The sequence below is a fragment of the Hevea brasiliensis genome, chromosome 3 (assembly GCF_030052815.1).
Source record: "Hevea brasiliensis isolate MT/VB/25A 57/8 chromosome 3, ASM3005281v1, whole genome shotgun sequence".
NCBI lineage: Eukaryota > Viridiplantae > Streptophyta > Magnoliopsida > Malpighiales > Euphorbiaceae > Hevea > Hevea brasiliensis.
In genome coordinates, this window is record NC_079495.1 from 111,123,712 (window position 1) to 111,144,603 (window position 20,892).

Sequence of the window (20,892 nt, forward strand, 5' to 3'; positions counted from 1 at the left end):
TCCCGCTGCACAGTGAGTGAGTTTTCAATTTTCAATTCTCTGATGTTTGGATTCATGCTATTGTTCCTACACAGATGTTATTATGTTTGTGTTATTGTTCGTTTCACAGATGTTTGGAGTTACTGTCAAAATGGGTATAATGAAATTCCGCTGCACAGATTTATTATTTTGTTTATATAAAAGTATGAGAGAATTTCAATCATAAATTATGTTATATGCTTTATAATATATAATTGTTGTTTTTTTAGTATATTTTTTTTTAAATTTATCATAAGAATTTATAAAATTTATTTTGTTTTGAAAGCATTATAAAATTTATTTTATTTAAAAGAAATTTTACTTTTTAGATTTTATATAAATTTTAATAATTTATTTAAAATATTTGTAGAAATAACCTAAACGCGACATGTCACTCCATGAGTTACAGCCTGGGGGTGGTGGGAGGTACCACAGAATTTTCCTTGCTTTTGAAGTTCCCATTTTCAGTAAAAGATTGATCCTTTCTTAGCTAATTCACAAAAGCCACATGGATTTCGATTTCCAAAAGAATCGGTTTCAAATTCTTATCTTCATCGCTGGAATCGTGGCGCTCAGTATCACTGGTATGTACACGTGTATCTATACAATTTTGATTTCATTTTGGTACTCTTTTATTATTAGGGTTCTTATAATCACTATTATTTATTTAGAAGTTCTGGGATCCGAGTGAAAGATATGATTTTGAAGTTTTCGTTAATTAAGGGGTTCAGAGAATTGCTAAAGTTGATCAATCTTTGTGCATGATGAATTTTTTGGGCAACTAAAGTTTAGTGCTTGGATTTTGATAGATTCTTTTCCTTTATTTCTTTTGTTCTTCTACTTAATGGCTAGTTCAATCCATTTTGGTTGCTGAGTACTTCCCATGGTGGATACTAGCCTTTCATTGTTAATCTTTATTATGCTATGGATGATTGGAACAATCAATAATCAACTGGGGGATGTAATTAGAATTCAGTTTTGTAGGATTTTTTCTTTTGGGTAGGTATGATTTGTGATTGTATGCATGGTGTGAGGACGTGTTCCTGGGGATGTGGATTACAAACGAAAAATATAAATTTCAGTAAAAGAAGCTATATAAAATTTACTGTCTACCATTGTTAAAATCTGTTGAGACAATTTCTTTGGATTTTTAGTTTTCATTCCTATTGTCATTTTGTATAGAATGCAGATAACAAAGATGAAAAGGTCAAATAATAAGTCTTCGTTGAAGCTAGGGTGAGAAGAACAACAACAAACGGCTCTATTTGTGGGAAGGCACCTTTTAATATTTCAATTATGCTATTTTCTTCAAACTCTTCTTAATCCATTTCTGAGCGAACACTATATTCATGCCTACAGAAGTCAATATTTTCTGCGGAAAAATCCCACATCTAATCATTTTCCTCAGAAACAAACAAGCGCTTAGGCTTTTCAGCTCATCAAGCACAGATAGCTCCACCATTGCAAACCTTGTAGCAAAGCAACATTGGTCAAAGCTCAAAACCCATCTCCAAAACACAAACCCCAAAGCACTTCTCCACCAACTACTCACTTCAGAAGCTGATTCAGAGCTCACTCTCAGGTACTTAACATGGTCCCAGAAGGAGTTTAAACTTTCACACTCTCTAGAGCTCACTTTCAGAACGTTGCATTCACTTGCATGTGCCAAAAAGTACTCAAAGATCAGGTCTTTTTTGGATAATTTCGTTAAGAATGAGAAGAACTATTCAGTTTCTTCTATTTTTCATGCAATTTCAGTGGGTGGGGATTCATTTTGTGCCAATTCAATAATAGTTGATATGTTGGTATTGGCATACGTGAAAAATTTGAAAACACATTTGGGATATGAAGCATTTAGGAGAGCTGGTGATTATGGGTTTAAGTTGTCAGTTATTTCATGTAATCCTCTGTTGAGTGCTTTGGTTAAGGAGCTTGAAATTAGCAAAATGGAAGTTGTGTATAAGGAGATGATAAAGAGAAGGATTGGACCTAGTTTAATTAGTTTTAATGTTGTGATTAATGGTTTGTGTAAAGCAGGGAAATTGAATAAAGCTAGTGATGTTATTGAGGATATGAAAGTGTGGGGAGTATCACCAAATGTAATTACCTATAATACTCTCATTGATGGCTATTGCAAGATGGGTAAGATTGGGAAGATGTATAAAGCCGATGCTACTTTGAAGGAGATGGTGGCAAATGGGATTTGCCCAAATGAGGTTACTTTCAATATTTTGATTGATGGATTTTGCAAGGATGGGAATGTATCAGCCGCAATGAAGGTGTTTGCAGAAATGCAAAGTCAGGGTTTGAAACCGAATGTGGTTACATACAATTCATTGATTAATGGCTTATGTTGTGATGGGAAGTTTGGTGAGGCTACTGTTTTGTGGGATCAAATGATTGGTTTGGGTTTGAAGCCAAATGTCATTACTTATAATTCACTTATAAATGGGTTTTGCAAGAATAAGATGGTGGTGGAAGCAAGTGACTCATTCAATGATATGCCAAAGCAAGGAATAGCTCATAATGTTACAACTTACAATATATTGATTGATGGTTACTGTAAGGCTGGGAGGATAGAGGACGCATTTGCAGTGCGTATTACAATGATGGGCAGAGGTATTTGCCCTAATGTTTCAACTTACAACTGCTTAATTGCTGGTTTATGTAGAAAGGGAGATGTGGAAGCAGCCTGGAATCTTATGGATGAAATGGTTGGTAAGGATTTGAGAGCTGATGTTGTTACCTATAATATACTGATTGACTCATTATGCAGTAAAGGGGAATCAAGAAAGGCAATGAGACTCTTGGATGAGATGTCTAGAAAAGGATTAAAACCAAGTCATGTGACGTATAATTCTTTGATGGATGGCTATTGTAATGAAGGAAATCTCAGAGCAGCATTAAATGTGAGGACACGAATGGAGAAAGGAGGGAAACAAGCAAATGTTGTCACATATAATGTGCTGATAAAGGGTTTCTGTAGGAAAGGTAGGCTTGAAGATGCAAATAAGCTTCTTAATGAGATGTTGGAGAAGGGTTTGGTTCCTAATCGAATGACCTATGAGATTGTTAGAGAGGAAATGATCGAGAAAGGCTTTATTCCTGACATAGAAGGGCATCTATTTAATGTCTAGCGAGCTTAAAGTTTGTTAAATGGGTTGGTTAGATGATGACCATCATTTCATCATTTGATGGAATGATGGCATTAAAGGATCTTGAATGGGCCTTCCAGTGAACTTCTATACGACAGCTTAACTCATCTAGTTGAAGGTGATTTAAGGTGATGCATATGAATTTTTTTGGAACTTGCTGTAAAATGCTTTCTCTTACAAAGAGTTCTGCTATGCTTACAAGGAGTTTGTCAATCTTGACAGATGTGGATGCATATATGTAATGTTTGGTTGAATTTTTCTTTTGGATAAATTGTTAAATTACCTGAGTATTGGCCTAATATATACTTTCTTGTTATTTCAAAATAAGGTATTTTAATCTTTATATTATGCTCAACTCAACTCAACTAAGCCTTTATCCCAAAAATTTGGGGTCGGCTATATGGATTTGCTTTCTCCACTCTAAACGATTTTGGGTTTAATCCTGATATTATATTAATTGAAAATTTTTGCAAATTTTTGTACGTGAAAATTTTTGAATTATTTGGTCAACTAAAACTTAGTGCTTGGATTTTGGTAGATTCATTTTCTTTCATTTGTTCTACCCATCCTTTTTGTGTTGTTCTTGCTTTTTTTTTTTTTTAATTTTATTCCTTTAGTTAATCATGATTGTGTTGTGCTTTTGATGATTGAAAGAATCAGTAACCAACTTAGGATATTTGTTTTGGGAATTAGTGAATGGGAGCATGTTGGGGGATGTAATTTTCAGTTTTGTAGGATTTTTCCTTCTAGGTATGGGGATGTGGATTACGAATGAACAATGTAAATTTTGTAGGGATTAATCTATTAGCTCTCTTTTTCTTGCTTGGATGGATTCTTGGTTGGATGATGTAGGATAATTGGGTAGCGGAAAAACAAATCTAACATAAGGTGCATCAAATTTACTGACTACCATGGTTCAAATGGGTTGAGACAATTTCTTTGGATTTACAATTTTCATTACTGTTGTCATATTGTAGACTTTTGGTTTATTTCTCAGAGAAACAACAATGCTTAATTCTTAAAATTTGCAACTAATATGGCTTATCTAAAACCTCATCTGCTGTTGACACTCTCTCTTTGTGCACCTAAAAGATCTTGTTCTGAGCCATTGGATTTTGGTGGACATGGGGATTTGAAAATTTATTGGCGATGCTTTGCTTTAGCTATATACAGCCTAACAGTATATACACACAAATCCATTTCACTTTCCGCATTTAATTATTGCTATTTGTGTAACCATAGAACAAATCAATCTCTTTCTTTATCCGTTCAGATTATGTTTTCATAGTTGATTGCTTTTGTGCCCGTCTATTCCTTTTTAATAGCTGATAAATGCCGGCAACTGGTTGGAGAAGATTCTTCGTCCCTGGGTGCAAAGTTTACCATCTTTAACTGCTTTGACATGAGCACTGGAACCCTGGCATGCACAGTGAAGGAAGGTGTGAAGTTGTATTTCTACAACATTAGGTTTGCTCATGTTGAGAAGGAGAGGAATCTTGCTATTGAGTGTGCAATAGGTGATGCATTGGGACAAGGAATATCTGCAAAGGTTGCAGCAAACAAGCCCAGAAAGAAGGGACAAAGGCTGCAAAGTTAGCAACCCGTCAAGCAAAATGCATTATAGGTCCTATTATTTCTTCTGGCTGGGACTTTTTGAAGCTCTTTATTATGGTGGTACCATGACAGAAGGATTCCTATTTCATAAAGGGCAGTGGAACATTGTTTGGTGCCTATGCTGGAGGGTTTGTCGGTGAAGCTAGCCTTGGGCACTTCCACTTTGGCTATCTTGTAGGAAGTCATCTGGTTAGCTAGGTTGAAGTGGGATATGACTGATGATATATGATGTGGTCAATGGAGTGCATTTCTTGCTTCAAATTTACCAAAAGGTTAGTGAAAGTCGTGAGAATTATGATAATTTTGAAGTTTCTGAGGACTTCAATGTCTATGAAACCCTGCATACACAAGCTCTGAGGTTTCTGAGGACTCCAGTGTCTATGAAACTTCTGCATACACAAACTCTAAGGTTTCTGAAGACTCCAATTTCTATGAATCTCCTCCCTCTGAAAGCTCCGAATCATACGAAAATTCTGAATTTGGGTGAATAAATTTGATTCTTTAGTGGTTTCATCCCCTATTGTTCTGATTTTAGCCAAAATAGATGCAATATAAGCTACAGTTTAGTGACTCAGTAGAGAATTGTGCATAAATACTTGGCAGTGTTGTTATAAATTGGCTATAAATTCAGTTTGTCTGAGACGTAATCTTGGCGACTATTATCATTTATCTTTTATCGTCCTGAAGTTTGGCATTCATCTATTTGATTTCTTTATGGGGACAAGAAAATTTTATTCAATAGCAGAGTTCTATCAGCCTATTATGGTCGTGTAACTAGTTTTTAAAGTTTTCATTTTCTTTGTAACCATCGTTCGGAGAGTAGTTGGTAGTTTCTTGAGATAATTTTGATATGCCTCTCTTTTGTACTGTGGCTGTGTTGGTGCTACTGACCTATACTGGTTGCACGTGGAGCTGCTTTTTATTGCTTGTTTTGCTTCTGATTGAGTTTGGGTGGTATAATGTATATGCGCTGAAATGGAATTGGTGGATAACATGTATACCGCATGGGGCAGTGGTTATATTGACAGTGGAGATATTGGATTTCTGTTCTGCAATTTTCTAGCTTGCAACTTTCTGAGATAATAGATAGAAGTACTGTGTTTATTGGGCATTAAAGACTCTTACTGTGCTGGCTTAGGTACTTGGCTGAGTATTTGAATTCTTGGTGATTCAGGTGTAGGGAGCTTTTGGCTTTTGGTTTTGATCCTTTTTGTGGCTTTTGTTAAAAGCAGTTGTTACTTTTGTTTAGGCTTGGTTTAATGTTCTGTACTTGCGCATTTTTCTTGCTCTTGGTATTTGTATTTTCTTCTGTCAGGTTTTTCAGTTGAGCTGCTTTTAACAGCACTCTTTTTGATTCAAAGCTCAAGCTTTGGACCGTTTGTTAGGTTCATGGACTTGTGGTAGAGAGGGCATCTGTCTGGTACTTGAATGAAGGGCCTAGGATTAGGATAACCTATAGAATTGTTTGGAATACTTCATGATTCCATACTCTTATTGATTTGGGCTGCGACTCCCATCTTTTGCTTGCAATTTTGCATATTGCATGGACTAGAGTAGGTAAGCCTACCATCGCAATCAAATCTTGAGTGTGGTGCATGGTGTCTTGTGGCTGCCACGCACCCTTTGCTCAAATGCTCACACGTAACTTGACTTCGTTCTCAGCCAACCAATTACATGCCTTTGCCTTTGCCCCACTACAACACTAGTTTAATTATGTGCTCTTGTTCTTCTTGCTTTATTTAAACAATAAATCAAAGCATTTCATTTCCTATATCATATCAATATCATTTCATGAGCAACGCCGCTTAACTATTTCATAATAATTTAATTGTCAAAGAAGAAAATTACATGGTTGGAGTTTTGGCTATTCAGTTTGAAATGAAAACAGCATGGAGTGCTGGTTTACAAATTTGATTATGAAAAATGATAGCTTAGCAATTGTTTGTGTCATTAAAAGAACTGTTATTGTGAATTCATACCATGATTTATTAGTGAGTGACATTGAGTACCCTTCTTCATCCTTTAGATTTATTGAATTTTATAGAATGATTACGAAAATATAAAAAAATATATATATTAAATTATATTAATAAAATAAAATAATAAATAATATATGCAACACGTAGGTAAAATAATTATTTAATAATTTAATAATGGAGAGTCTATCTTTTATTTTCTCTATTAATGATTATATATATATATATATATATATATATATATATATATATATATATATAAGCATAATGTCATGACATATTAAAATTCTGAATTTTAGGAGAATGCGTTCTTCAAAATTATTATTTAATTAAAATTTATTGAAATGATGAATTTATTATTTTTTAATTCTGATTTACTAATATCATTTAATTAAAATTTATTTAACAAAACAATTGATGAATTTCATTTAAAATTGGCAAAGACTAATATGAAGTGAGAGATGCTGATTGTTAACATCAGTCTAGAAAGAAAAACAAAAAATAACCAGTTGCATGGTGGCTAGCTTGCTTCATCATTGGTTAATTATATAATTATTTCTGGATATTATAGTGATGATGATGGTGAGTTACTATGCATTTATTGATGGTTAACCATCAAACGTAGGGGAGAAACCATAAATAAAGTATGCATTTATTTTTGGTTCCTACAAGTAACCATCAAACGTAGGGGAGAAACCATAAATAAAGACTTGATTGAAGGGTTCCTCTCTAATGGTGAAGAGAAAGGGACTTGGGTTTCAATACCTAATTCTATTGAGTGTTTTTGTTTTTTTTCTCATCATAACATAACCTCATAGTGTCGACATGGGTTGCCAGGAAGAGCTCTTGATACAGAAAATCTGCAGCTTTTATGATCAAATCTCAAGCCTTGAGAGCTTGAAACCTTCCAAAGATGTCGACATTCTCTTCGCACAGCTTATTCTCACGTGCATGCCACCAAACCCTGTTGATGTTAATAACCTTTCCAAGAAAATCCAAGAAATCAGATCTAAGCTCATTAGACTCTGTGGAGAAGCTGAAGGTCTCTTGGAGGCTCATTTCTCTGCCGTATTAGCTTCTTTCGAAAACCCACTTGACCATCTCAGGATTTTCCCTTACTATTCAAACTACCTTAAGCTTAGCCACCTTGAGTTCACAATCCTAAAACAACATTACCCTCTTGTCCCTAGCCAAGTTGCCTTTGTGGGTTCTGGTCCTCTTCCACTGACTTCAATCGTGTTAGCCTCCAAGCACCTCACCACTACCTCTTTCCACAACTATGATATTGACCCATCAGCCAATTCCAGGGCTCTTCGCCTGGTCTCTTCTCATCCTGACCTCTCCAAACGATTCTTCTTTCACACAACTGATATCTTGAATGTTGCAAATGGATTGAAAGAATTTGATGTAGTTTTCTTGGCAGCTCTTGTTGGGATGGACAAGGAGGAAAAGATTAGGGTCATTCATCACTTGGCTAAGTACATGGCTCCTGGGGCTATTTTAATGCTGAGGAGTGCTCATGGTGCTAGGGCTTTTCTGTATCCTGTGGTGGATCCTTGGGATCTCGTAGGATTTGAAGTTCTTTCTGTGTTTCATCCTATTGATGAAGTGATAAATTCAGTTGTCATTGCTCGTAAACATCATCAAATGTCTATACAATCATCATCATCCAAAGATCAGCAAGCTCTTGTCCCCAACATAATACAGCTGCTTCCTACCAAGTGTTCTGAGATCCAAGCTTTCAATCCCCCTTAACCATGGAAACATGGTCGAGGAATTGGCCATTGAGGAGCAACTCTCGTATGAAAAGTGCTTGGTGTAAGACACTTTTTATTGTAGATTTATTATTAGTAAGAACAAAATTAGTTAAATGCTCTATGCCATAGTATACATAACAACATATGAAATAATTTCACCCCGAAAAATATAAAATTATTTAGTGTACAACACTAAAACATTATCTACATGTAGCTTTTTTCCCAATTTCTCCTCTTCTTAATATAAATTTTTCTTGAATTTATTAATAAAATATTTACTTTCAAAATAAATAAATAAATATATATATATATATATATATATATATAATTTTAAAGCAATATAACTTATTTAAAATTATTTTTTTACAGTATTTATAATATTGTTTTTTCAAAAAAATAAATTTAACCTTAATTTCAATCACAGATTCCTTGCAATTCTAAAAACAATTTAAGAAGCTAACAGATTTTGATTAGTGAGCTGATCCAGGCTCAGATCCTGTTTTTTCATGTACTTTAGGTTGGATTTAAAGTTTTGCCCCAAATTTGGACCTGCTCAGCCCAATTGAATAGAAAAACTAGCCCACCAGGCAACCCTCCTTTTTAATCGGCAATTGCAACACTATCTGACCATAATTTTTTTTTTTTTTCCTAATCCCGTTTCATCGTAAATTCAAAATATTTCATCGTAAATTCAAAATATAAATCCGTTTTTATCATAAATTCAAAATACTAATACGTTTTGAATCGATGATAAAGCTAGCCTAAGAAAGAATTTTCATATACCATAGACAGGATTTCTCCATAACAAAACTAAACATGAAAACCCACAAGTGCAGGCTTTGGGTTGATTCATTTGGTAAAATTAAAGTTGACAAGAACAAACTGAAATTTTAAAAAAATGGAACCAAATGATTTTGGTGGCATATGACTTGAACTAGCTAACTTTACATGTATGCAAGTTGCATAAACATTAAAAATTAAAAAAAAAAATTGAAGATAACTTTAATTAATAATTTAAGTAGAAGATGAAGATAGTTTAATTAAAACCAAAGCCTTCATGTATGAAATATCAGTCCCCTCTAGCTCCACCTTCTGTATCAAAGTAGGAATGCCCTCCCATGCTGCTGCTGACACTTTCCACGAAAGCAAATCTCATATCTTCAGATGGTTTCCAATGCCGTTTCCGCTGGTTGATGAACCAGTTGTTGATCTGCTTTTGATCTAGTCCAGTAATCTCTGATAACTTCACCTTCTCCTCTTCCTGTTACCATAATTCAGTACTCATTCAGTTTTTGCACATCAAAAGGTCTGCAGCTGTGTAGAACATGTCACAAAAATAAACACAGAAGGACAGTGATTCAGTGTCTTTCGTTTTTGGTATTTAGCACTTCTTTTTTGGATTCATTTGACTCTGAATGGAACTCAAACTTGAGACTCCACAGTTCTAGAAACAACACCAGCACCACCATGCTAAAGCTTATTTAGCATTTCTGATTCAGTAGTTATGCACTTGTTTAACCCTTGGACATAGTCCGAACACAATTGATCCTTGCAAAGTTCTAATCAGTTGTGCAAAAGGAAACAAGCAGAATAAAGAAAAGTTTGATAGAAATATGGTAACAAGTGATCACCGTAGGATATGGCCATCTATAATGATTATTCCACCAGTCCAAAAGAATCATCCTCGCATCCTTTGGTAGCTTGCCTTTCTTTCTTTTCTTTGAGAATTCCTTTCTTAAATTGCTAAGATAACCACTGTACTTGCGCAAGAGCATTCCTTTAAGATCTTCATCACAAGGCCGGCCACCACCTGAAGATTCTTGACTTTCTGACGCTTCAACCTCGCCACAACTCAACTCCTCGTCTGAAGTTCCTGCGGCTTCATCTGCAGGCAAACAAAAGAAATGATAAAAAGGATTAGGTGGTAATGCATTATTAATTTTCCTTGGAAAAAAAAATCCACAATACATCAAAACATATTCATATCCTAGACCCCAATAAAGAGCATGTCGTTTTCCAGGTCCAAAGGCATGAATCCGTTGAAAGAATACAACTATTTTAAACTTTAAAATGTGCAGAATATCTCCTGGAGAACATCTCCATACTGGAGAACATCTCCATATTCACCAAAATTATCATTTTCATGTTCCATCAGTAACATTGTAAAGTTTCAGGCTTTACTGTAGGATTTTCTTGCCTAGAACTGCTCTAGATTCTCACATATATACCCAACCAATAGCACATAGTCTTGAATTTTATTCTACAATTTCCATTGTATTTCACCAAACTTGGCCTAAGCAAGAATTTCCCCAATGTCAATATGCATATTAGTACAACAGGCCAATGTAGTTCAAAACTTAGGGAACACATCAGCATATGATAACAAAATCACCCAGTTTATTCCAAGCATGAAAGGAAAAAGGACAACATTTAACTTGCCTGGGGATTTTTAACTATATACAAGAAAACAATCATTCCACATTTCCAAAAGTTCCTGCAATATATAAGGTCATCTTTTCTTAGTTCATTACCTAGAGATTTATTAAATTTGCTAAATTCTGTTCATCTTCATCTCAAAGAAACATTATCATCACAACACATATGCCAGATCCTGTAAATTTAGGCTTCAAGATGTAAGGTCACTAGGTAACATCTAAGTTGAAGTACACACTATACACAATATCTATTGCTGCATAGTACTTGGAACAATTCAATGCTCTCCAATGAAGTAAAACTTTGCATTTTTTACATGGGACTTCTCCGATTATTACCATTTCTAGGCTACCATAAGTCAAAAAGGTGAGCATTGAATGCTAGTTAGTGCCTTCTGTAGCCATTGTAGTGCCCTCAGCAAGAGCAATTGCAAAGAATTGCAGAGGATAGGAAATTAATCACAAGAAAAAGGGGGGAAAAATCTTTCCAAATCTAATCCTCAAGCAAAGTTTTTCAATAAATTGTTCTTCACAAGAATCTTCAACGAGGTCATCATATTTCTACACAATGTAGATTGTAGAGTTCTAGGGACTACTGCTGTTAATACTATTTCCTAAATGCAAGCCTTTGTATATGTTAGAATAGCAAAACACAATCACAGTATAAAGAAGAGTAGAAAATTGACACATGTAAGATTTACGTGATTCAACCGTAAAATCTATGTCGATAGATAAGACACAAGCAAAAAGTTCCACAAAAATGAATGTGGAGCATTAACTTTATTTTATTTTTCAATTAAGATTATTTATTTTCCTACTTTATTTAGATTTTTTATTGTATTTATGTTCATCTAAAACTCCTAGACACTAGTTATTAACAGAATCACAGTATAGAGAAGAGTAGAAAATTGACACGTGTAAGATTTACGTGATTTAACCGTAAAGCCTATGTCTATAGACAAGACACAAGCAAAAAGTTCCACAAAAATGAATGTGGAGCATTAACTTTATTTTACTTTTCAATTAAGATTAGTTATTTTCCTAAGTTAAGTAAAACGAAAACAGAATACATGCATTGCATTGCAAGTTCAGTGAAGGCCTAACTAGTGATAGGGAAGGAATTAGTTTGGATGGAGCATTACTGTCTCAAAGTAATCACTTTAAATATCTCGACTCAGTCCTTCAAGTTGATGGGGGATGCGATAAGTTTAAAGCCGGATGGTTGAAGTAAAGATGTGCCATGAGAGTTTTATGTGATCGCAAGATTCCCAATAAGTTGAAAGGAAAATTTTACTGTATAGCCATACGACCAACCATGTTATATGGTAGTGATTGTTAGGCACTGAATGAGTCGTATGTGTCTAAAATAAGAGTTGCGGAGATAAAGTCCGTAATGAGAGTATTAGAGAAAAGGTAGGAGTGGTGCCAATTGAGGATAAGTTGAGAGAAGGGAGATTGAGATGGTTTGGTCATGTGAAGCGTAGACATACAGAGGCTCCAATTAGACAAGTAGAGCACATTAAGTTAGAGGATAAAAAGAAAAGAAGGGGTAGACCTAAACTGACTTGGAGGAGAATAGTACAACATGACCTAGAAGCATTACACATTTCTGAGGATTTAACCCAAAATCGTTTAGAATAGAGAAAGAGAATCCATATAGCCGACTCCAAATATTTGGGATAAAGGCTTAGTTGAGTTGAGTTTATTAGTTATTTTCCTATTTTATTTAGATTTTCTATTGTATTTTTGTTCATCTAAAACTCCTAGATACTAGTTATTTTATTCTAATTAGTTTAGGACTATCAAACCCTATAAATACTCTCCATTATATTCAGATTTTGTCATTTTATTTATTTCTTCAATTTTCAATAAAGTTTCTTTGCTTACTTTTATCTCTTTCGTCTTGAGGCTTTAGATTAAACCTTTACTATTCTTTGGAGATTTGTTCTTGTAACAATCTCTACACGCAGCGTCAATAAAAAGAACAAATTACAATTTCTTTTAACTCTCCGAATCCTAATCTTAGTAGATTTATCCTAAAACTTGTAATAGGCTCAACCCGGTCCCTCGTTATCGCCACAAATCTCATAAAAATATTTAATTCAGGTCACATTGTGAGCTTTTCGACCACGATATAATTCGGTCCAAAATAAAATCCTGTCTATGATACAAATCCACATTATAACAATATCATGCATATAGCCAGAGAGATAGAATACAAAGTAGTTAATCCATTTTGTCTAATCCTCATCTTACTGAAAAGGAATTGCAACTATCAACAATTAAGCAAAGAATCAAGTGGCTTACAGAAATTCATTCACAGTCTACATATTGATTCTTAGTATATATGTTCCACAGTATATTTGGAAGAAAATAATTCAACTCACATAATTATACTTGATTTTTATTTTTTTTAGATGAATTTTTTAAGTTAAAAATAATTAAAATTTTTTATTTCAAACATGAGAATTGATAAAAAAAAAAAATCAATTGAATTGAATTCTTGTAAATTTTTTTTTTCCAAATGAGGGGAATGTAAATGTGATAGGAATGACATAATATGATAAATCAATGATGCTCTTCACAAGGAAAATTGAGCTAAATTCCCATTTGAACGAGCTAAAACAAACTTCTTTCCACAAATTTATGCATTACAGATAGTCAATACAAACACATTAGAGTTTAATTAGCCTGATAATTCTCAAGTACAAACACTTTTGACCTTGCAAAATGTTCAGAAAAATTGAATATTTTATTTGAAATGAACTGAAAAATAGACAATTGCAACAAAGTAGAAACTGTAAAAGAATCATACATATTCTAATAATGAAAAAAAAAATAAAAAGAAAATCATACACATAGAGCTATCTGATAACTAGATTCCAGTTGCAAAGCTGTTTGCATGCATTATATGAGACTGTACTCAAGAAAAAGAAGCAAATCAAATCAAGCAAGCATGCCTCGGCATTTATTAGAAGTAAAAAAAAAATCACAATCACAATATCACATTAGAGCAAGCTTGCACACAATCACAATATCAAGAAGATAAAAACAATCAACATACAAGATCACTTGACAAGACATAACTGAAAAGTTACACTATAATGAAAAAAAAAAAAAAACCTAGTATGAGGGTGTTTACATCATAACATAACTCATAATACGCCGCAATTAATTGTTACCAGAGACCTCATAAATAGTCAAAGTTACAGGTTCTTTTTTTTTTTTACTCGGGTCACAAAATCGGACCCACATAAGATCATATCAGAAATACAAGTCATATTATAACCCAAAAGAAAAAAAAAAAAAAAAAAAGGGTAATGGATGGCATTGGCAATTGGCAAGTAAAAGATAAGGTGATGAGTAATTACTCGAGGGAATCCTAGCTTTTGTCCACTCAAACATTAGAAAATACTGTTCTTTTAACATGTACAGTGGCAAAAGATTGAGCCCCAGTGTACTACTCTCCACCATTCAAGCTAAGCTAGATGTTTTAATGCATAGAATTGAACACCAAGACACATTTCAAGTGCTACTATAAAAGTGCAAGTTAAACACATAAGGAAACCAATTAGAAAAATGCACAGTGCAATAACTTTACCAGAGGCATAATAATCAAAGGTTTTTGTCAGTGTTCCTTTACAAAGATTACTCAGTTGTAATTCTATGTTGCTCAAGAATGTAGTCGCCTCATCGAACGGCCTGGATAGCTCCTCCTTGTATCTATGGAGTACCTCACAGTACGATTCCTTGAAAAAACAACAGCAGTTTTGAGGCCCTAGCTAATTGTTCCAAGAATGTTAATTACTATTAGAACATAAATTACACTAATAAATTAATGTTCCTTTTGATGGCTATAAAAAGCCAGGAAAGAAGACGTTAGAAAAATTTAGAATCTTGTAATTTGGATTAGAATAAGAGTTGTGAGATTCAAAGTAGAGTTGTCTCATTTCTTTTTTCATGAATTTTCTTGAGAACCAAACACACGAGGAAAGTGAAATTAAAGACTTTATGAAAAATGAAACTTTGGCTTTCACCATGAACTCGTCAAGTTCTGGATCAGCTCCTACATCGCTGCAGCAACTCTTGATTGAATACTTGTCCCCGCCTATTTCTTCAAGAAGAGACGCCATTTCTGGTGGTGCACCAACCTTGAAAAAGGCACACAGAAACCAAGGAAAAACCTCAGATTTAACGCACTGAGTTAGTTGCCATTGATTCTTTTCAATTAGAGTTTCCAGCTATCCAGTAGAAGTGGAAGTTTCCAACAATTCAATAGCAGAAAAAAGGCAAGCAAGGGGAGGAGCAAAAGCATATATGTGTGTGTGTGTGTGTGTGTGTGTGTGTGTGTGTGTGTGTGTGTGTAATTTTCTGCTTTTGATCTTATATATTCTTCTTGCTTTTTTCAAAAGCAATTTATAAAAGCACTTTCAAAATGCTAACAATAGATGAAAGATATAGCGAAAAACCTTTTGGCATTCTATGTAAGCAGATACTAGGTCTGGATAACGAGGGTGATTGGCGATCTGGGTCTTGATTAGATCAACCCTATTTGATTCAAAAACTTGGGCATGACCACCCGCTTGAAATTGAAGTAAATTACCAACCGAAGTGTGAAAGTCATGAGTGGCAGCAGTAGTAGTAGAAGGAGAAGAAGAAGAAGCAGTGAAGTTTGCAGGGAAGTTTTGAACTGCTACAATATTTTCCGAACAAGAAATAGTAGGATCAAGCCTATACAAATCCTCCATGGATGTTTACAGCGCAGAAGACAGTCCTAAAAGTATCAATCTGGAATCTTGAAATAAGCTGATGAGCTTTTTCAAGAGATCTTTAACCTGGTGATGATAAGCTAGCAAGCCACTAAGATGGGCAATATCTTCAGGCATATATATCATCAAAAGACTCGGACAAAATCTCTTCAAGCACGAAAGACTAAAGAGCAGCTGATAAGAACAACTCCAAACCCAAGAATCCGATAAGAGAGAGAGAATTAGCAAAGAAAAATACAGTTAGTACTACTTGTCATCTTCTTCCATTTCTCGTTCTTCTAAAGCTAAAAAATACAGCTAGTATTAGGAATAAGATGCACGATCTAAACTCTAAACAGTAAAACCAAGGAGAGAGAGAGGTGAAGAGGAAGTTTCAGTTACTAACTAGCAGCAACAAGACCCCATTAAAAAAAAGCTCGAAATTCAAGAGAGACTACAGTAGATGCAGAATAAAACCCAAGTGAGGTTTGATTTTGAAGCACCCATTACAGTGACTCCAAGTTCGAAAAATCCTAGTTACAGAAAGAGAGAGAAAGAGAGAAGTCCTAATCTTATGAAGTAACCTGAACTGAGCTTGGAAAAAGACCAGACCTAACTTTCTTTCCCAAGAAGAGGGCTCAGATAAAGTGGACAGAGATAGAGATAGAGATGGAGAGAGCATGTAACAAATGCTGAAAACCTTACACAGAGAGAGAGAGAGAGAGAGTAAAGAAATCGCACGTTATTACACGATGGACAACAGTGGAATCACATAATGAAAGAAATGGATATAATAGCCCGTATTTATAGAGTTGCTGTGTTTTAACATTCTTGACAGGTTTTTAACTCTCTGAGTTTTTGTGGGTCCCTTTTTCCCAGTGCTATGGGCCTCCCCTTTCCCTACCTCACCCTTTCCTTCTGTACCTTCTCCTGTTACTTCTCACTCCCTTCCTCGTCCTCTAGCTACGGATGTGCAAACAGTTAACATTAAAAAATTAAATCAAATTTATTTATTTTTTCCATTTAATTTTTTGAATTACATAATTTAATTTAATTATTTACTTTATAAATTTTGAATTGATATAGGGGTAAATGGGGTGTCAAATTAAATAAATATATTAGCATATAATAATTGAAAGGGGTCTCTTTCCATTACTTGACTGCAGCACTGCATCTGCACTGGTTGTGGTGGTGGCACTTTCAAAATGGTTGGTAGGTAGGAGTGGGAGACATTATCTCTGTCTATTCCTCAAAAATTATGTGAAGAAGCTGCTAAATTTTTCAACTTATACCTGCAAACCTTGTTTTTTATCTGCTTTTTCTACCCCACAACCCCTTTTACAAAAATAACTTGGTGGAGAATATCTCTCTCTCTCTTTTTTTTTTTTTTCTTATTTAGGGAATAAATTTTGAAAGCTGATGGCCTGCAATAGCTTGTATCTTCATCAAGTGTATTAAAATCTGCCTAAAATTTAAGGATGGGACTAAAAAAAAAAGAAAAATTAATAATAATAATAATAATAAATATTCCGGTTTGATTTTGATAATGCACTTTTTTTGTTAATTTGATATATTTAAGATAAATAATTTTATGATATTCTAATATAGTGGATTATTTTTTAATTAAATTATTATTGAATATTTTATTTAGTGGAAGAGTTTATCTTAAGCTGCCTTGGAAACAAGTGAGCAATTATTAGGTGATGAAAGAGCATAATAATTAATGGATGCTCCACCACCAATAGATTGCTATTACCACTATAATTAAGCCAACACACATTTGATTACCAAAATCTGTAAAGTGGGAAAGGTTATTATCCAAATCTTTGACTCCAGCATAATGCCTTTCTTTTCAAAGACATTGGGGTGGAGAGGTTTTTATATTTGAATAATTGATTTAGCTTTTAGAATTATTTATATAATTTATTAGTTTTCAGTAAATTAAAGAAATAATTAAAAATAAAAATAAATTTTTAATTTAATTTAATTAATTAATGAATATATTGTTTACTTTTAAAAATATTTTATTGGCAATTTTATCTAGTCTTATGAATAATTTAAACTATGATTAGTATCAAGAAAAATATTTGGGAAATTAAAAGATTCCAAGACAAGTCATATAAATAAAGATTTCAATTCTGAGTTGTGGTAGGCAAAGCTTCATCATAACTTGTTCAGGAAAGGAATGGCAAGAAATCCCCACCTTTTAGGATCTTAATTATTTGCCTTCCATGCTAAGTCACATTAATTATTTGCCTTCTATACTAATTATAGAATTAAGTATTTATCACTATATTAAAAACTTAAGTTGTTAATAAAAGTATAACTCTAACTGACTTACTGAGGTATTCACTCAGTGTCAACAGTAATTTTTTTTTTAAATATATATTTATAATTTTATTTAAATTATATAATTTTTAAATTTAATTAAATTATAAGAAATTAAATTAAAACGAAATATTACTAAATTATCTTGTCCTAAATTTATCATGTAAATATAAAATATGCAAGAAAATTTATCATAAATTAAAATAGAAAATCAAAGGATGAAGTTAACTATTAAAAGAGACTAGAACATTATCGATCTGAAATCTATTACTAGTAATAATTTCAAAAAAATTATATAATTATTTTTTAATATATATATATTTTTACTCATTGTCCTATAGTATATTAAGCTCGCTTTATCACCTAATGCTGTCTAACTCAATTTTAGAATAATTTATTCAATATAATCATTGTATGTATGATAGATACACTTTAATAATTGATTATAATGAAACTCACATAAAATTTATTATTTTATTAAATTATGTCAAAATAAATATTTATATATACAAATTCAAAATGAATCAAATTGGGATATAATTTATCTTGCCAAAAGAATTTTAGTTAAAATCATCTGCACTTGAACAACCTCAATAAAGTAGTGTGAAATGAAATCTTTAAAGTGAGATATTCATTTGGTTATCTCTCAATGTCACGAATTATGAAAGCTGAAAACTACTTATCAACTTCCACAAGCTTTACACTTGAGCGCCTATATATCCAAATCTAATCTAGCCATTCAAATTCTATCATTTTCCTCCCAATTCAACAATGCCATATCCTAAACTCTAACCATCCAATTATCCTATCATATCCACGTTATACCCTAACAATATGTAACCGTGACATCTCTAATCGTAGACCCCACATGTAAAGTTAACAAACAGGTCAAATCAGATGTTTGAATAATTTTGAATTATAAATCATTTAGAACATAGAAAGGGCTTAGTTGTACGATTATTTTAAATTGTAAGTTGATTTGAATTATGCATTGAATTGCTATGAAAAAAAAGATTAAAACCCAGTTGTTAATTTTTTAAAAAATAAATTAATAATCATAAAATGTGAGCTAAATAAATAGATTTGTATAATCACTTCACTCTTATGTTAGAAGGACTGAAATTCAAAATTTGTTTACAAAAGAACATAATAGATTAAGCAGGGAAATGATTAATCAAATAAGACATGAAAAGAGCTTGAAATAAAACAGTGAAGAGACTGGAGAATGGGAAGTACAAGAACATGGAAGATGAATATGGAGGGGGCCACCACACGTTCAAAGAAAGAAGAAGCAGGCAGAGCCACAGAGGGCTAAAAAAAAATAAAAGAGCACTCTCGGCCATGTGACATGAGAATGAGATGATACAAATACTACAAACAATGAAGACATGAAGAGGAAGAGCTAAGAGAGCAAGGAATTCAGACAATTCGTCTGTAAGTACCAAACGTTGACTGTGTTCTATGGATTAAAAAAAAAAAAAAAAAAAGAAAACACCTCTCCTATTTTGATTTGGCTACACAGTTCCTTTGTGGGGTTTGTCTTGCCTGTTCGTCTATCCCACAAGCCAACCTAATGCTTAAGTTGAAAATTCTTATCTAAACTTGGTGAGTTTATCATATATTTAAAATATAAATATATGAGATTTATTTATTTAATAGGCAAATCTTACTGTATATTTTGTATTTTGAATCTATGATAAATCAAGTTTAGATAAAGAAAATTCCTTCTTAAGTATACTTCTTTTACCCATTTGCACTTCATCATTTATAATATGGTTTTGTTAAAAACTCTTGTATTGTTTATCTGCAGTTTATAATACGCTTAATTATTGATTATCATCATTCATTAAAGTTGAAATTATTAGTCATTGATAGCTAAGTACTAATCTTTGCATATATCCGAATGAATTATTAGAGTTCAAATCTCACTAGAAGCACCTGGTGGCGAGAGAAGTTTTCCACCCTGAACGGGAATTAGTTCCATTCACATAAGCAAGTGGAGATGCCTTGAGATAGAATTGAAGAGGAAAAAAATAGAGATATTTATGGGTTATTGTTTGATTTTTCAAACCCTAACTATTAATTGCTGATCCGTGTTATCATATTTAGGTGGAGTTTTTACAGCTTGAAATAGAAAGGTTAGGTGAACGTTGTGGAAAATGCTAAAAGGGGAGCAACACAACGTGGGAAGTCTGAACATTGTGAATTTGTATCACATGCTAAGCAGCCTGGAAGCTGCATTCAAGTGGCTGTGGCTGTGAGTGAAGCTGTATTCTATTCCTTATAATATATATTTTTCATCATAAGAAATCAACACTCCGACCATATTAATAAATGAAAAATTAAAGCTCAGAACCATGTACTGTATTTCTATTTAATTAGTCAAAACTTCAAATTGAATTTTCCATTTCAAACAGTTCTTAAACAGTAAAATTTTTGAGAAATTGAGACGAAATGAAGACAACTGGCTTGGAACTTGTTAAGGGGCCGATCCTAACTGATTTTGAGTTAAAACCAGCGACTGCAGTTCAAAATTAAAAGAATCAAGCCGTAATGAAACGTCTTCTAATTTTGATTCGATTTTGATTTGATCAAATGTTTGAAAATTTTTTCAATTTTTTTCAGGGCTAATTCTGATTCAAAATCAATTTTGATCAATCTAATTTTAATAATCAATTATGGTTCTAAATTCACACCAGCCCAATTTCGATTTCAGTTCTGAACTGAGCCTCGGCAGAGTCTAAACCAGCTTCTTCTAGTTCTCCCTGTCTACCAGGACTAGAGTTATCAGGTATCAAGGTTGCCATTTTAATGAGGTTAATATTAATATATTTCATCCTACTCTGCGTCAACACAAGCTCAAG

General features: G+C 33.3%; 2 protein-coding genes and 2 pseudogenes across 4 annotated transcripts; 3 read left to right on the forward strand and 1 right to left on the reverse strand.

Annotated features, from left to right (window-relative positions):
* Positions 1-457: 457 nt before the first annotated feature.
* LOC131178765 (uncharacterized) lies at positions 458-5,434 on the forward strand (annotated as a pseudogene).
* LOC110639320 (pentatricopeptide repeat-containing protein At1g09820) lies at positions 461-5,434 on the forward strand. Of its 2 annotated transcripts, XR_009147776.1 has the most exons (3): positions 461-602; positions 1,201-3,301; positions 4,499-5,434. XR_009147776.1 is itself a non-coding variant. In XM_021790215.2 (2 exons), the coding sequence occupies exon 2, from the start codon at positions 1,368-1,370 to the stop codon at positions 3,153-3,155; it is 1,788 nt and encodes a 595-aa protein (XP_021645907.2). In that variant the 5' UTR covers positions 461-602; positions 1,201-1,367; the 3' UTR covers positions 3,156-3,474. The 2 variants fall into 2 exon arrangements, 1 of the variants encoding a protein (XP_021645907.2); XM_021790215.2 differs by lacking the exon at positions 4,499-5,434 and having other exon boundaries at positions 1,201-3,474.
* Positions 5,435-7,164: 1,730 nt separating this feature from the next.
* On the forward strand, positions 7,165-8,634 carry LOC110639321 (nicotianamine synthase-like; annotated as a pseudogene).
* Positions 8,635-9,408: 774 nt separating this feature from the next.
* On the reverse strand, positions 9,409-16,471 carry LOC110639315 (homeobox protein knotted-1-like 1). Of its 2 annotated transcripts, XM_021790204.2 has the most exons (5): positions 15,422-16,468; positions 14,990-15,103; positions 14,554-14,701; positions 10,152-10,405; positions 9,409-9,781 (listed from the first exon to the last, which is right to left on the reverse strand). In XM_021790204.2, exons 1-5 carry the CDS (start codon positions 15,698-15,700, stop codon positions 9,590-9,592), a joined length of 987 nt encoding a protein of 328 aa, XP_021645896.2. In that variant the 5' UTR covers positions 15,701-16,468; the 3' UTR covers positions 9,409-9,589. The 2 variants fall into 2 exon arrangements, with proteins under 2 accessions (XP_021645896.2, XP_058000564.1); XM_058144581.1 differs by lacking the exon at positions 14,990-15,103 and having other exon boundaries at positions 15,422-16,471.
* Positions 16,472-20,892: the final 4,421 nt, after the last annotated feature.

Bases quoted from the DNA above. Each gene is read 5' to 3' on its own strand.
- LOC110639320 (XM_021790215.2), top strand. From the start codon at position 1,368: ATGCCTACAGAAGTCAATATTTTCTGCGGAAAAATCCCACATCTAATC.
- LOC110639315 (XM_021790204.2), bottom strand. From the start codon at position 15,700: ATGGAGGATTTGTATAGGCTTGATCCTACTATTTCTTGTTCGGAAAAT. The intron at 15,104-15,421 runs GTTTTTCGCTAT...GCCTTTTTCAAG, and splicing joins CTTACATAGAATGCCAAAAG to GTTGGTGCACCACCAGAAAT. The intron at 9,782-10,151 runs GTGATCACTTGT...TTATGGTAACAG, and splicing joins ATAGATGGCCATATCCTACG to GAAGAGGAGAAGGTGAAGTT.